The sequence below is a fragment of the Capra hircus genome, chromosome 26 (assembly GCF_001704415.2).
Source record: "Capra hircus breed San Clemente chromosome 26, ASM170441v1, whole genome shotgun sequence".
NCBI lineage: Eukaryota > Metazoa > Chordata > Mammalia > Artiodactyla > Bovidae > Capra > Capra hircus.
Window position 1 is genome coordinate 14,729,705 of NC_030833.1, and position 14,542 is coordinate 14,744,246.

Consider the following 14,542-nt stretch of genomic DNA (forward strand, 5'->3'; position numbering starts at 1 on the left):
GATCTTCCATAACTGCCTGATAGCTCAGTTGATAAAAGAATCTGCCTGCAATGCAGGAGACCCAGGTTTGAGCCCTGGGTCAGGAAGATCCCCTGGAGAAGGGAAAGGCTATCCACTCCAGTATTCTTGGGCTTCCCTTGTGGCTCAGCTGGTAAAGAATCCGCTTGCAATGCGGGAGACCTGCGTTTGATCCCTGGGTTGGAAAGATCCCCTGGAGAAGGGAAAGGCTACCTACTCCAGTATTCTGGCCTGGATAATTCCATGGGCTGTACAGTCCATGGGGTCTGAGTCGGACACGACTGAGTGACTTTCACTTCACACTTCACTACTGCAGTCTAGAATTTTAAATATAAACACTTATACCACACATGAATACTTCTAACTCAGAATATTTGTAGGGTCTTTGATTAGACATCCTGGATAGTGAATTACATATGGCCTACAATATCAGAGGATTAAATGCTAATTTCAACTCTCCATTTTTATTTGGGTGAAAATGAATGAGAGGCTCTTCCTCCTTATCCTCTCTTCACTGTTCAGAACTGGCTGGTTTAGTTGGTTGAGTCACGTTAACTTCACTCTCTTTCATGGTCTCCTGACCAACCTTCTTGCAACACATGTCGCAGGTCATCAAGGGCTTCTGCATGGGAGTGTTTGAATTAGTATAAATCCACTGTCACTTAGAAAGGGGGAGGATGTATTCTGCTGAGGTGGGATCTGCATATGGAGACAGACGAAGAATGGCATGCCAAACACTCTGGTACCCAAATAGCACAACAGATATTAACTGAAGGGAAGATCCTGGCACCAGGATCTGCACGGGATCTGACAGATGGTGCGCCAGATATAAATCCGAGTCTTCCGAAACTGATATAAGCGAGGTAATGCCTATTTCCCTTAAAAAAATAAAAAGAATTCTTTATCATAAAGAAATCATCTTGAGATTAAAAAAAAAAAAGATTTTCACTAGGTTGGATAAAATATCAGTCACTATGTTGCCCAGAGGGGACGGAGCTTCCTGTCCTTTTCCTGTAAACATCCACTACAGAATACGAATGCTTAGTTCTCCCTAATGCCTAATTGGCAGAATATTTCATGAAGATATAAAGAGGTGTATTGACTCACTTACGCCACTGAAGAACAGTTAGGCACTGACAGACCTCTGAGTAGTAAACATGCCACTTAGGATTCCATAAACATGCACTAAACCTCTCTTATGTGCCAGGCAATCTGCTAGGCTCTGTAGTTCCTACTTAACAGAAGGGCTCCTATGAAAGTGCCAGCTTTCTCTTGTTGCAGCCATTGTGCATAGACTAGTAAATAAAGATATCTCAGTTGCCCCCAAAGAACATCCTTCTAGCACTCAAGGCTTCTCTCTGAGCCTCTCAGTTCATTTCAGTCGCTCAGTCATGTCCAACACTTTGAGACCCCATGGACTGCAGCACACCAGGCTTCCCTGTCCATCACCAACTCCCGGAGCTTGCTCAAACTCAACTGTGATCCTCTAGCAGGAGTCAATATTATAAAGAGCCGGAGATCCAAGGTGATCTAAATGTGGTCTCCTTTCATTTGTGGTCTTGTTTTCTTCCCGCTTCCCTAATTTCCTAAATTTTTTTCTCATTTTTAATTTAATTCCTTTTCCATTGGTATCATAAGCCTTGGGGGCATCCACTAAAAACTTACTGATGAAGTTTTGTTTTTTTTTTAAAGAAAAGGTAGTTTGAGATAATGTAAGGTACTTGTTTAGCTGTTAATCCAGGATGGGGTATACAGATCACTTCTTTCATCAAATTCAGCTTCCCAGGTGATGACTTCCCACAGCTGACCAGCGACACCATCAGAAGAGGTATAGTTAGTTTTTCTGGCTGTTCCTGAAATGGGGGTGGGGGGGGAGCAAGAGGAAAAGAGGAAATAAGAAACATGGTTCATTCGTATTGAGACACTCATGGTCCTTGTAAAGGTGTGTAATGGCCACTAACCTGGTGGTGCTTCAATAATGCAATGTTCAGGTAGAGAGGATTATTGTCCAGCACAGCACTGGTTTTGGCAACGGCCAGTGACACAGCCCCTATGGCCATGCTGCCACAGAGGATAGGCTCAGGAGGTTCTTCAGGTATAACTGGTTTTTCTGCAGAAGTCTCCATCCTTCCTGAAAAAAAAAAAAAATTGATAAAAGATTGCTTTCCAGAAAGCAAAAGTGTGACTATGATAAAACTGTATTTTTCAATGTTTTACTTACAGATGCAAAGGCTGAAAACTGAGGCTGGGAAGAACATATTCCCCACTTCCACCCCCGAGAAGTTTCTGTCTGATGTCACTACTCTCTAACGTCCAAACAGTCCTCAGCCATGGATTTTGCCGAAGACATTTTATTTTTTTTTTTAATTTAATTTAATTTAATTTTATTAATTTTATTTATTTATTATTTTTTTTTAATTTTAAAATCTTTAATTCTTACATGCGTTCCCAAACATGAACCCGCCCTCCCACCTCCCTCCCCACAACATCTCTCTGGGTCATCCCCATGCACCAGCCCCAAGCAAGCTGCACCCTACGTCAGACATGGACTGGCGATTCAATTCTTACATGACAGTATACATGTTAGAGTTCCCATTCTCCCAAATCATCCCACCCTCTCCCTCTCCCTCTGAGTCCAAAAGTCCGGTATACACATCTGTGTCTTTTTTCCTGTCTTGCATACAGGGTCGTCATTGCCATCTTCCTAAATTCCATATATATGTGTTAGTATACTGTATTGGTGTTTTTCTTTCTGGCTTACTTCACTCTGTATAATTGGCTCCAGTTTCATCCATCTCATCAGAACTGATTCAAATGAATTCTTTTTTACGGCTGAGTAATATTCAGTATTAACTCCTTCCACAGTCATATAAGGTAGAGATTGTTATCTCATCTAAATGAGGGCTTAGGCTTAAAGACTTTTCCCACATCCAGCAGAACATGAATTTAAGGAGAGCATTTGGACAGTCTCTGAATTCCAAACCCTTTGTTTTTCTATGTTCCACCATCACTCTTTCATACCCAGCTTTTCGTTGAACATCTCATGTGTATATCTAACTGGTTATCTTGCTTGCCAGCCCCAAGTGGATGTCTTTTTCTATGAGGAATTCCTTCCAGATCTAACCATCCACTCAGAATCCCCAGCCATCTTTCACCCTCATATATTCTCAGCCACTTAGTCTGATCAGGCACCAGAGCATCCATAATAAATCTCTCGCTCCCCTCCTGTTCTCTGCTTTCCCACAGCTGCTGACCTGAGTTAGGTATATAAGGTAAGTGGAGTCAGATGTGTAAGCACCCAGCACACATTAAACGTTTAGCAAATTACAGTTCCCTCCTACTTTTTCCCGTCTTACATTCCAAGTTCTATCAGTCAAAAGAAACCACCAAATGAACACCCACTGGTGGTCTCTACCTATGATTCAGCAGCAGCCATCCCCACCTTCCAGAAGATTCGTCTAACAAGATTTTTCTGCCTTGGGCAACTCTCCTCCTCTGTCTGGGCCTCAGCATCTGAATCTATGAAATAAGAGACCTTGTCTTCATGATCTCTTTGGTCTATGGTTCTGGTGGTTTCTTACTCAATGGAATCCACACTCATCTGGTATTTAGTCTATTCCCAGCATCATGCTAGGAACTGGCAGTTCTAACTTGAATGAGGCATGATTCATCCCTTCAAGGAGCATGTTGTAATTGGATGGACATACAAAACACTGTTACAACACTAGCAGCAGCTCTGGAATTAATATATTAGAGGAACTGAGGTGAACAGTATGTTGGAAGGCGTGGAGCAAAGGGCCATGATAACTTCAATTATATGCCTTAAAATGGCAAGGTCTTCCAAAGAAAGTTTTCATTAATATGTTACCTGGGACTGCAGAAATGTTGGTTATGCATATCAAAGGATACCATTAAATTTTAAAATATGGAGTGGCTTTCTGATGAGCTAATGGGAAATTGGAGAAGCAGCTGAAGGTCTCCATGTCACCCCCCACCGCCACCCTCTCTGCCCTTCAGCAAAGAGTACTCTTCAGAGTACTTTGTCCAAAGTATTGTTCAGAGTCCTTTGTTTACTAAGTGCTTACATCTGGGTAAGAAATATTTTTTAATCTTACAAATAAAAATGGAGGGCAAGATGGGGTAAAACCATGCTGACCTAACATTGTAGCTTCAAGCAAGGAAATGGCATGGAGGATGGATGGTACCTGGTGGGAACCCAACCCAGGTGTGCAGCAGAGAGACCTGAACTTGAAAAGGAAGTCCAAGCTTCAGCCTTTCTTCCCCCACATTTGTTACTTATGGTTGGTTCTACAAGATGATAAGCCACTGACCTTGCTTTTGTCCTTTTTTCTTGGATGGAGGTGGAGGAGGCGGTGGTGGTAGCAGCAGCTGGGGTGAAAGTGCTGTTGAGTCTCCTAGGTTCTTTTCCAATTCTTTTCTCTCCTTATCTTCTTGTACTTTATTTTCATAGAATGTCCTTAACGTCAAGAAAGTATGGATTTATAATGAGATTATTTAGGAAGATCGCTTGTAACTTTGGTCACGTTTTAGTGCTGACCCTAAAATATTTCAGTAGCTAACTCTGCTTTTAAAGCTACCTAAGAACAAATCTGCTTCAATTTCCAAGACTGAAAAATGACAGTTATAAAACCGTGTTCAAGAACTGAAAATCATTTTGGCCTGGAAATAAATGTATAAAGATTTCGGGTGCTCATTTTAAAAATTATCTGAGCCCTGTTTATTATTTTTAAAGTAAAATTTGAAGAAATAATTTGATTAAGGGCTACTGGATTTTCTTTTTGAATAAATGATCATCAGACAAAAAATGAGGCAAGCATAGACAGTGAAATACATAGCACTATATGCAGGACTAACTTTTTTTTAAATTTGAGGTGAGTGCTTAAAATGAACAGCTAAAAATTTTTTGGTAACCCCAACTGAGGTACCTCTAAATAAAATTTCAGTTCCCTGGAATAAAAAGAGGGTAAAAATTTCCAGAGACAAAAAAACAACAAGCCAAAATAAAAAAAAGATTTGGGGATCAAATTTCCATCAGATGCTGGTGGGGCTGTGCCTTTAAAGTAATGAAAGAAACAGATTTCAAATGAGAATTCTATACTCAGCTAAACAGTCAAACATGAAGGCAAAATGCTAACATTTTCACATGTAAGAATACCCTTACAAAAATTTATATCCCAAATACTCTTTTCTCATCCTTACTTAAAAAAGAAAAAATATATATATATTTATTTTGGCTGTTCAGTTCAGTCACTCAGTCGTGTCTGACTCTTTGCGACCCCATGAATCGCAGCACACCAAGCCTCCCTGTCCATCACCAACTCCCGGAGTTCACTCAGACTCACGTCCATCGAGTCCGTGATGCCATCCAGCCATCTCATCCTCTGTCGTCCCCTTCTCCTCCTGCCCCCAATCCCTCCCAGCATCAAAGTCTTCTCCAATGAGTCAACTCTTCGCATGAGGTGGCCAAAGTACTGGAGCTTCAGCTTTAGCATCATTCCTTCCAAAGAAATCCCACAGTTGATCTCCTTTAGAATGGACTGGTTGGATCTCCTTGCAGTCCAAGGGACTCTCAAGAGTCTTCTCCAACACCACAGTTCAAAAGCATCCATTCTTCAGTGCTCAGCCTTCTTCACAGTCCAACTCTCACATCCATACATGACTACTGGAAAAACCATAGCCTTGCTGGGTCTTCATTCCTGGGTGAGTATTTTCTCTAGCTGCAGCAAGCGAGGGCGACTCTTTGTTGCAGTGTGTGGGCTTCTTGGGGTCGCTTCTCTTGTTGCAGAGCACAGGCTCTAGGCACGCAGGCTTCACTAGTCGTGGCTCTCAGGCTCTAGAGCTTGGACTCAGGAGGTGTGGGCTTAGTTGCTCAGCAGCATGTAGAATCTTCCCTGACCAGAGATCAAACTTGTGTTCTCCTGCATTGGTAGGAGGACTCTTATCCACTGTACCATGAGAGAAGCCTTCATCCTTACTTTTACAGGATGTAATCCAACAATTCAAGAAAGAGGAAGATATGGGATCCAGGAAACAGGAGAACAATGAAGGGATATCTTATGACATTGCTGTAGTAGGTCTGCTGCTGCTGCTGCTGCTGCTAAGTCACTTCAGTCGTGTCCAACTCTATGCAACACCATAGGTGGCAGCCCACCAGGCTCCGCGGTCCCTGGGATTCTCCAGGCCAGAACACTGGAGTTGAGTTGCCATTTCCTTCTCCAGTGCATGAAAGTGAAAAGTGAAAGTGAAGTCGCTCAGTTGTGTCAGACTCTTCGCGACCCCATGGACTGCAGCCTTCCAGGCTCCTCCGTCCATAGGATTTGCCAGGCAAGAGGACGGAGTGGGGTGCCATTGCCGTCTCCGAGTAGGCCTAGAGAGGAACAACTCAAAGATGGGAGATTTGGGAGGGAAAGTTCCAGGAAAAAAAGGAATGTAATGAAGTAGAAGGTATGACCAAGAGATTAGGAAAACAATTAAGGATATGTTAATAGCAAATAACACACACAAAGAAGTGGAATAGCATTCAAAAACTGGAGGGCTACAATCCATAGGGTTATAAAGAGTCGGGCATGACTGAGCACACACATGTGCATGCACACGCACACACACATACTATTTATAAAAGACACAACTAGAACTCACACAAAATTATATAGCATTCAAAACCTGTAAAAAGCTATTCAAAAAAAGTTCACGATACAACTCTGATGCAAACTAAAATGTGAAGTTACACACAATTAAGCAAATGATAAAACTTAAAGAAAGAGAATCCAGTTGACTTTCTTTGGCCATGAGGATTGTGGCATTGATCTACACAAAAGGAAAAGTAATGGTAACCCACACGTGGTTGGGTTAGCTATGTGAACTATGCTCACATAGCCATTCTTCCTTGGTTTGCACATTTTAGAGTCAACCTGTGGGCAAGGCCTGGAATATCTGCCTGTGTTTGGAGATCAGAACATAAGCACCATCCACTGGGTCATACAAAAGGATAAGAGAGGCTCATGGGGATGACTCATGTGAGGAGGTACAGACGGGAAAAAGATGATGTCTGAATTCTTCATCCTTTTCCACAGAAACTTTGAATCCTAGGAAAGCCCTATGCATAAAAAGAGGCCAAAAGGCCTTATGTAGCCTTACACAGTAGAAGTTTAATAAGAGGGTTTTCAGGAGAAAAACAACACTTTATGCTGCATGTTGATGCTTTAGCATGTTTCCTAATTGACTTCCCAACTGTACCCTATAGATAGGACACACCTGTTTCATTGGCAGGTGAAGTGGAAAGAAAATAGGTACATAATTATATTGGACACTAACGTTTCAAGGTTTCATACTTACCTGAGTACCTGATCCACCTCAGCCTGGTTGGAGGGCACCAGGCCGTGGAGCTCCTCAGTGAGAGTTTCGTTGACCCACTGCACTGCGGTACTGACAGCATCCACCCTTTCTAACTCCTCGGCTTCAACTAGCTCAGGTGAAGTGTTCTCATGGGCTTCAAAGTGCGTTGCCATCACCACAGAACATATGTTCTGAAAACAATAGAAATGTGCTCTACATTTTCCCTGCCTTTCACAGGAAATAGGAAATTGAATGTATCCAACTTTAAGGTACATGATATTTTATCACCAATTTCAAAGAGAAAATAAGAATCTATAATTTTCATTGAGACATTTTTATAGCTATTGAAACACGGTGGAACCTGACTTCAAGGAATGTTTAAAATTATTACCTTGTTAAAATACTCTTATAAAAACCTTACATTGAACTTCATTTCTATCATTGCCTCTCTCAAAAATAGCAAAAAGGAGACAGATTTAATCATAATTATTTTCCTGGATGACAATGAATTTTTCTTTATGTAGATCAGTCTACATATCTATAATTCTATGTAAGTGAGAGAGAGTCGCTTAGTCGTGTCCGACTCTGCAACCCCATGGACTGTAGCCCACCAGGCTCCTCTGTCCATGGAATTCTCCAGGCCAGAATACTGGAGTGGGTAGCCGTTCCCTTCTCCAGGGGATCTTCCCAACCCAGGACTCAACCCAGGTCTCCTGCACTGCAGGCGGATTCGTCACCATCTGAGCCACCAAATCTATGTAAATCTTTATGTAAATACATGAATCTATAACCCTATCTGCAGATTATAGAACTCATGACATTAGCAGTGTCAGTTTTAAAACTATTTTTGCCCCATTTCATGTCTCAATCTTCAGATCACCTTCAGGTCTGTACCAACAGTGCGCATAATAAACCATCAGGGCAGATTGTATGATTCATGCTTTGGGTTCATAACTGCCTACAAATACTATATGTGTATTTCACAGACACTGAATTTCAAAACATTAATTTCCCACTATTTAGACAGTAAATGCTAATAAATGCAGTGGAGCCAAGACAAAGAGAAGAACAAGTTTAAGTTACTTCCTACCTTGGAAAAATTTTGAATGGTGCAGAATATTTCCACTTGGAGGGTTGGAAGCCCAAGTCCATCCAGCACATTTTTCCCCACAACTTTGCATATGGTGGGAGGTTTTGCAAGTTTAGAAAAGCAGTTTGCCTTCAACACACACACACATAAAAAACACACAAAAATACCACATCTAATTTATCTTTGAAAGGTCATTCACATTTACTCTAGTTTCTAGCAAAGCTCTCTGTGAATGTCCTCATTCTGGGATTAGTCTAGCAGCTCTGTGGGAACATAGAGACTTGGATTTAGCCTCTGGTACATGGGGAAATTTGTCTATTGAACTCTCATGGGAGACTCACAGGCATGTCTTTATTTAAAGGTCCTGGTTCATTCTTTATGGGCCCTAACCTATCCTTCCATCCAAGATGCTGAAGTCAATTGGCTTCTAGAAAACTGCGATGCATTCAAACCCAGGAAGCCTTAAGGGGGTTCATTATTATTCCTCCCCACAAAGCAGGTATTTGAAAAGGTGAAGACTTATACATTGGCTGTACTTCATTTACCATCAGTTCATGCATAGAACTACATGTTCAAAGAGGACTGTTGGAACCTTAGTGACAGCAGTTTCATTGATGTGGAAGAACAGAGGTCATTTGGAAGTTGATCCAGGAAACAGAAGAAAGAGAATGAAGCTGAGGGAGAAAATCCTCTCAAGGAGACTGAGTAAAAAGATTCAAGGGACTTCCCTGCTGATCCAGGGGCTAAGACTGAGCTCCCAATGCAGGAGGTACAGGTTCCATCCCTGGTCAGGGAACTAGATCCCACATGCTGCAACTAAAATAAGATTCCACAGGCCACCCCAAAGACCCAGAGCAGCCAAATAGATACAATAATAAAAATTAAAAGATTCACGACTGGGCCCCTGTGTAGAGAGCCGGGAGCTGGGAGGGAAGGAAGAGGGGTGAGAGAAGGCCCACCCCCTCACCCTCTTTTATCTTCAGACAGTATTCACTCTTTATTTCCACATAGCAGACTAGGCCTCTGATCTTTCAGTTCAAAATCCAATGACCACAACCTACCTAACTGGTCATCTCACATCCATCAGCAATGTGCCAGCGCCAAGGTGGTGCCCAGCAGAGCTAAAGCAAAAGCCAATTTTCAAGCCATCCATGCATTTTCAGGATGATAGTTTGTATATGACTGTGCGTGCATGTGTGCTCAGTAGCTTAGTTGTGTCCAACTCTTTGCCACCCCATGGACTGTACCTGTGAGACTTCTCTGCACATGGGATTCCCCAGGCAAAAATACTAGAGTGGGTTGCCATTTCCTCCTCCAGGGGAATCTTCCTGACCCAAGGATCGAACTGGAGTCTCCTGAGTCTCAGGCATTGGCAGGCGGATTCTTTACCACTGAGCCACCTTGGAAGCCCAGGTATAGAGTAAGTATTAATATTTACTTCCTCTATACCTGAGAAGAAAAATATTATCTAGTTTAACTTTTGTGTATTAGTGAGTTCAATTCAACAAGTAATGCCCACCTACAATGTACCACATATTGTGTAAGGAGGGAAATGGAACTAACTTTTTAAAAATGTTTAGTATGTACCTTAAAGGAGTGACTTGGTCTTGTTTATCACTGTATCACATTCCACAGTGCCTGGTATATTGGGGATTCCATAAATTGATTTGTTAGAAAAGACCCTGATGCTGGGAGAGATTGAGGGCAGGAGGAGAAAGGGGTAACAGAGGATGACATGGTTGGATGGTATCACTGACTCAATGGACATGAGTCTGAGCAAACTCCAAGAGATGGTGAAGGACAGGGAAGCCTGGCATGCTGCAGTCCTCGGGGCTGCAAAGAGTCAGATATGACTTAGCAACTAAACAACAAGAACAAAATTTGAATCCTGCATACATTAATAAAGGCCAGACACAACCTGTCTAATGCAACCTTGGGCACTTTGTATACATTATATTATTAACTTCTCAAAACAACTCTATAAGGTGGTATCACCTCAGTTCCACAGTTGAGCAAACTGAATTCCAGAGGGAAACCTGTCCGAGATAAAATAACCAATGTCTTCATTAACCAATGTCTTAAAATAACCAATGTTTAATGCTTTGTAACAGACTTAGTGGCTCAAGCCATCTACTTGCTCATGATTCTGCAATCTAGGCTGGGCTTAACTGGGCAATTCTTTGGTTGATCTTGCCTGGGGTCTCCTATACAGATTCAGTCATCTGTAGGCTTGATTCAATTCGGAGTACTCAAAATGCTTTCATTCATATGTACAGTGTCTCAGCCAGGATGGTTGGAACATCCAGGGGCTGCCAGGCCATCTGTCTTTCTCACAGCGTATCTGGGAGGTCTCTCACATCTGCTAGGGCCTCTCTACAGGATCTCTCTCTCTTTCACTCTCTCTAGCATGGCAATCAGATTTCCTTTCAGCATGACTAACTTCCAAGAGTATTCCAAGAGTACATCATGCCAGCCCTTACCAAACCTCTGTTTGCATCATACTTGCCAAGGTCCTACGGATCAAAGCAAGTCATAAGGCCACGACCCCAGTCAATATAGGAGGGACTTCCATAAGAGTGTTCATTCTGTTGGTGTGGTTCATTGGGGACCATCAGTTTAACAGTTCATTACTGCTACACAGCAGCAGAGCTAAGGGTCAAATCCAATCTGCCCGATTTCCAGTCACAAACTCTTAATCATAAGTTTTATGAAGGAGCAAATAGTATTGCTACTGCCCACAGGGATCTCTCCCTTTCCTGAATTCCTCTGCTATGTAAGAGAAGCATGGAAGAAATGGCATTTGAGCTGGACACAGGAGGTTGTGTAGTATTCCACAGGCAGACAACATGGAGAAGTTGAGGCAGATACTTTAGGTAGGGGGAATAGGATAAGTGAAGGGGAGGGAATTGGGAAACAACATTTTTTAAAAAGTCAGCGGGCCCATGTAGAGGAGCAGGGGAGGGAAGCATAGATAAGCCTGTGAACCAAAGTAGGGGCAAGCGCTGTGAGTCATACGCACTAGAATGTGTTGGATCTTACTAAGCATGCAAGAGGGAACCACAGGAAGTTCTGAGTGAGAGAATGATGGTCAGATTTGGGATGAGGAACACTACTCTGGCAGCATTCGTGGGATGAACTTGATGGGGAGGGAGAGAGACTGAGAATAAAGAGGGCCAGACCTGGGACAGCAACTGAGAAGAACTGGAGCAGCAACTGAGAAAATGAAATGGAGGTGCCTTTATGTCAACTCCTGAACATTCATCAAAGCCCAGGCCAAAACCCCCACATGCCACAGCCCACAGGCATATTGCCCACCCCTGAGTTTCTTTAACAAACCCACAGTGGTCTGTTCCTCAGTCTGGCACACAATTCTGTATTACCCTATCCATTACTCCAGTTATTTCATGTATCAGTGACCCTTGTCCCTAATTGAGGTATAAGTTCCCAAAGAGCTGTATAAACCAAAGTCCTAGTTGCCTAATAGACTGGGAAGAGCATTACACTAGGGGCAAGAGTCCAAGTTTCCAGGTTTAACTTCTGCATTAATTCATTGTGAGACAAGAGCTTGGGGTCTTTCTAAAATGAGGAAGTTGGACTAGTTAACTTTCAAGAATTCCTCTGGCTAGAGACTGGAAAGAGAATGGAATTGGGAGCTGCATTCACTTATTCATCGTGAGTGTCCACTATGCACTCTGCTAGGTACTAGGGACACAGACCTGGTTTGATTTCTGTCATTCACAATGTTCCTTGAGAAACAATTCTAAATTCACTGGGATACGGTTCCTTTATTTGTAACACGGAATCATAAGGTTTACTTCACCGTGGTCCTAGGGATGAAGTGATATCATAGTAACCACATAAGACAAGGTGCGTCGATAAACACCTCCCCTCCCCCCTCCCCCGATTTGATGTATTGGCCAAGACAGAAAAAAACAAATATTTGTGGAACATCCCCTATATTAACTTCTCTGACAAGATGTGATTTTGAACCCTGTAGACACATTGCTTCTTCACTGCACTTACATTCTCTGCTTGGTGTTGTCATTCTGCCTCGCTGTAGTGCGAATCCCTACCAGTTCCAACCATGATACCTTTCAGAAGGTGGGTGTTGGTTAGTACTTACGGGTTTGGAAGTGAGAAAACGCCTGCCTTTGTTTCAACTGCCCACGGCTTTAAGACTAAATATGCACCAGATGGTGCGCTGAGCAGAGGAGCTAAGGGGTATGTGAAAAGATGAACCCCCGCCCCGCCGCCCCCACCTCTCTCCACAGGAGCTCACAAGCTGCCTAAGGAGGGTTTCAATACAAAATAGGGGATGCTACAAGGCCGCTGCAGGACGATCAGTCCAGGGCGAAGGGGGGGGGCAAGACTTTGATCTGAATTTGAACTTTAGGTGCGAGCTGGTCAGGTGGGACGGGCATCCCCGGAGCGCACGCGGGGCCCACAAGTCAAGGAGCCGAGGTTTGAAATCGACCGAAACTTGGAAGCGATGGGAGCCTGCTGGGTACGAGGCCCCAGGGTGGGCTGAAGGCTACGCTGTAGCGAAAGCCAAAGGCGTTCGCTCCGTGGTCAAAAGGAGGCTGCTGAAGGTTGGTAAACTGAGCTATGAGGTATAAAGGACTGTGATTAAAGGAGATAACTGGCAGCCGGACAGGTCCGCCCCGAGGTAGTGAGGATGCCTGCCAGCCCCTGAGCTGTCGCGCCGTAGCTACAAATCCGCCCAGAACCCTCTTTCCTCCAGCAGTTTCCAGTCCACCACTTTCTCTCGAGATTCCTTTAGCCAGGTTTCCACTCCGCTTCTTCCCTTCAGGGTCCCGGCGCCGCGTCAACCCAGCCGGGACCCAGCGGCGGCGCGCGTGCGCGACTCTGCGGCGCAAGCGCCCCGCGTTGCCGCAGCGCGGGGCGGGGGGAGAGGGGCTGGAGGGAAGAGGGTTCTGGTCCCAGGTCCCTACCAGGTGCCCGTAGACGTCGGCAGGCTGGAGGTAGAAGGTGGAGTTGAGCAGCTCTTCCAGCCTGCGCGGAACGTCGTTCTCGCGGTAATACTCCATCGCCTGCTGCTTCAGCTTCTGCAGCTCCCTAGTGGTCCCACAGCTGCGGCCGCCGCCTTCTTCCCCCATGGTAGGAGATTTAAGGCTACAAGCGGGGGTTAGCCTGGGGGCCCGCGAGCGTCCTCCCTGTCGCTAGGCAACGCAGCGAGATTCCCGACCTCAGATCTCGCGAGGCTTTCTGGCTTGGGTTCTTCCCGCTTGCGGCAGACGCGAATGGCTCCTCCGCCTTCCTCCTTCCCTATCCCTGAGGTTTTGACCCCCCGCCCCGCCCCGGGTTTTGGGCTTATTTACTCTTGAGACAAGCGCCGGCCTGGCGGCGTTTTCCAGGACGTGTTTCCCTGACGGTTTTCAGATGGGAAAACGGTTAACACTCTCACGAAGCGCTTTTTGCGGAGACGTGAGAGAGGGTTAGCCCCTCCGCTTCCCAGCTGGGGACTCGAACCCCGGGTGGCGCCAGTTCTCAGGTGGCCCTGGGACTCGGGCCATCAGGCCTTCCCCACTTTCCCCCTCGTTCCTCGCGATCAGGGAGCTCTTCTGGGCCGGGCGGCGGCCTGTGCCGGCCCCCTCTCCTGGGGAGGTTGTAAGAACGCTGGGTGTCCTTCCCTAAGCTGTGGAGGACTCCGCAGTTCGTTCCTTCGGCTGATGTTTACCTGCCCTGAGCCGAGCAGTGTGCTGGCTGTGGATACCACGATGTCCAGCAGAGAACCGGCTACTCGACCTCCTCTGGGAGATTAGTGAGGTGAAATTTTACCGTAGAAGGAAGAACAGTGCCCCACCCCCCCGAATTTGGGATGTACGTTAAGGACCGGGCGTAGGGTGGAGGTGTTACAGGCAAGACTTGAGGAGGAGAAGCAGGAATGGAGAACTGTCATTGGGTCACGTTCCTTCTCCAGAACCTTCAAAGGCTGCCTGCGTCCTGCCCCTTTTAAATCCAGACTGCCTGCTTGGCTTCATTACACCTGCCAGGTGTCACGTGCACTTATACAGCTTCTTAATGTGCGCCCTCTGTTCTAGAGTCTTCTGTTGCAGA

At 44.8% G+C, this 14,542-nt stretch overlaps 1 protein-coding gene across 1 annotated transcript in view; it reads right to left on the reverse strand.

Annotated features, from left to right (window-relative positions):
- ENO4 (enolase family member 4) overlaps nucleotides 1–13,638 on the reverse strand; it is a 28,243-nt gene extending 14,605 nt beyond the window's left edge. The window contains exons 1-6 of the mRNA XM_005698518.3: nucleotides 13,417–13,638; nucleotides 8,465–8,593; nucleotides 7,375–7,565; nucleotides 4,350–4,495; nucleotides 1,980–2,149; nucleotides 1,740–1,871 (exon numbers count right to left, since the gene is read on the reverse strand). Of these exons, the coding sequence (XP_005698575.2) occupies nucleotides 1,740–1,871; nucleotides 1,980–2,149; nucleotides 4,350–4,495; nucleotides 7,375–7,565; nucleotides 8,465–8,593; nucleotides 13,417–13,581 (933 nt within the window). The 5' untranslated portion in view covers nucleotides 13,582–13,638. The remainder of the gene's footprint in view (nucleotides 1–1,739; nucleotides 1,872–1,979; nucleotides 2,150–4,349; nucleotides 4,496–7,374; nucleotides 7,566–8,464; nucleotides 8,594–13,416) is intronic.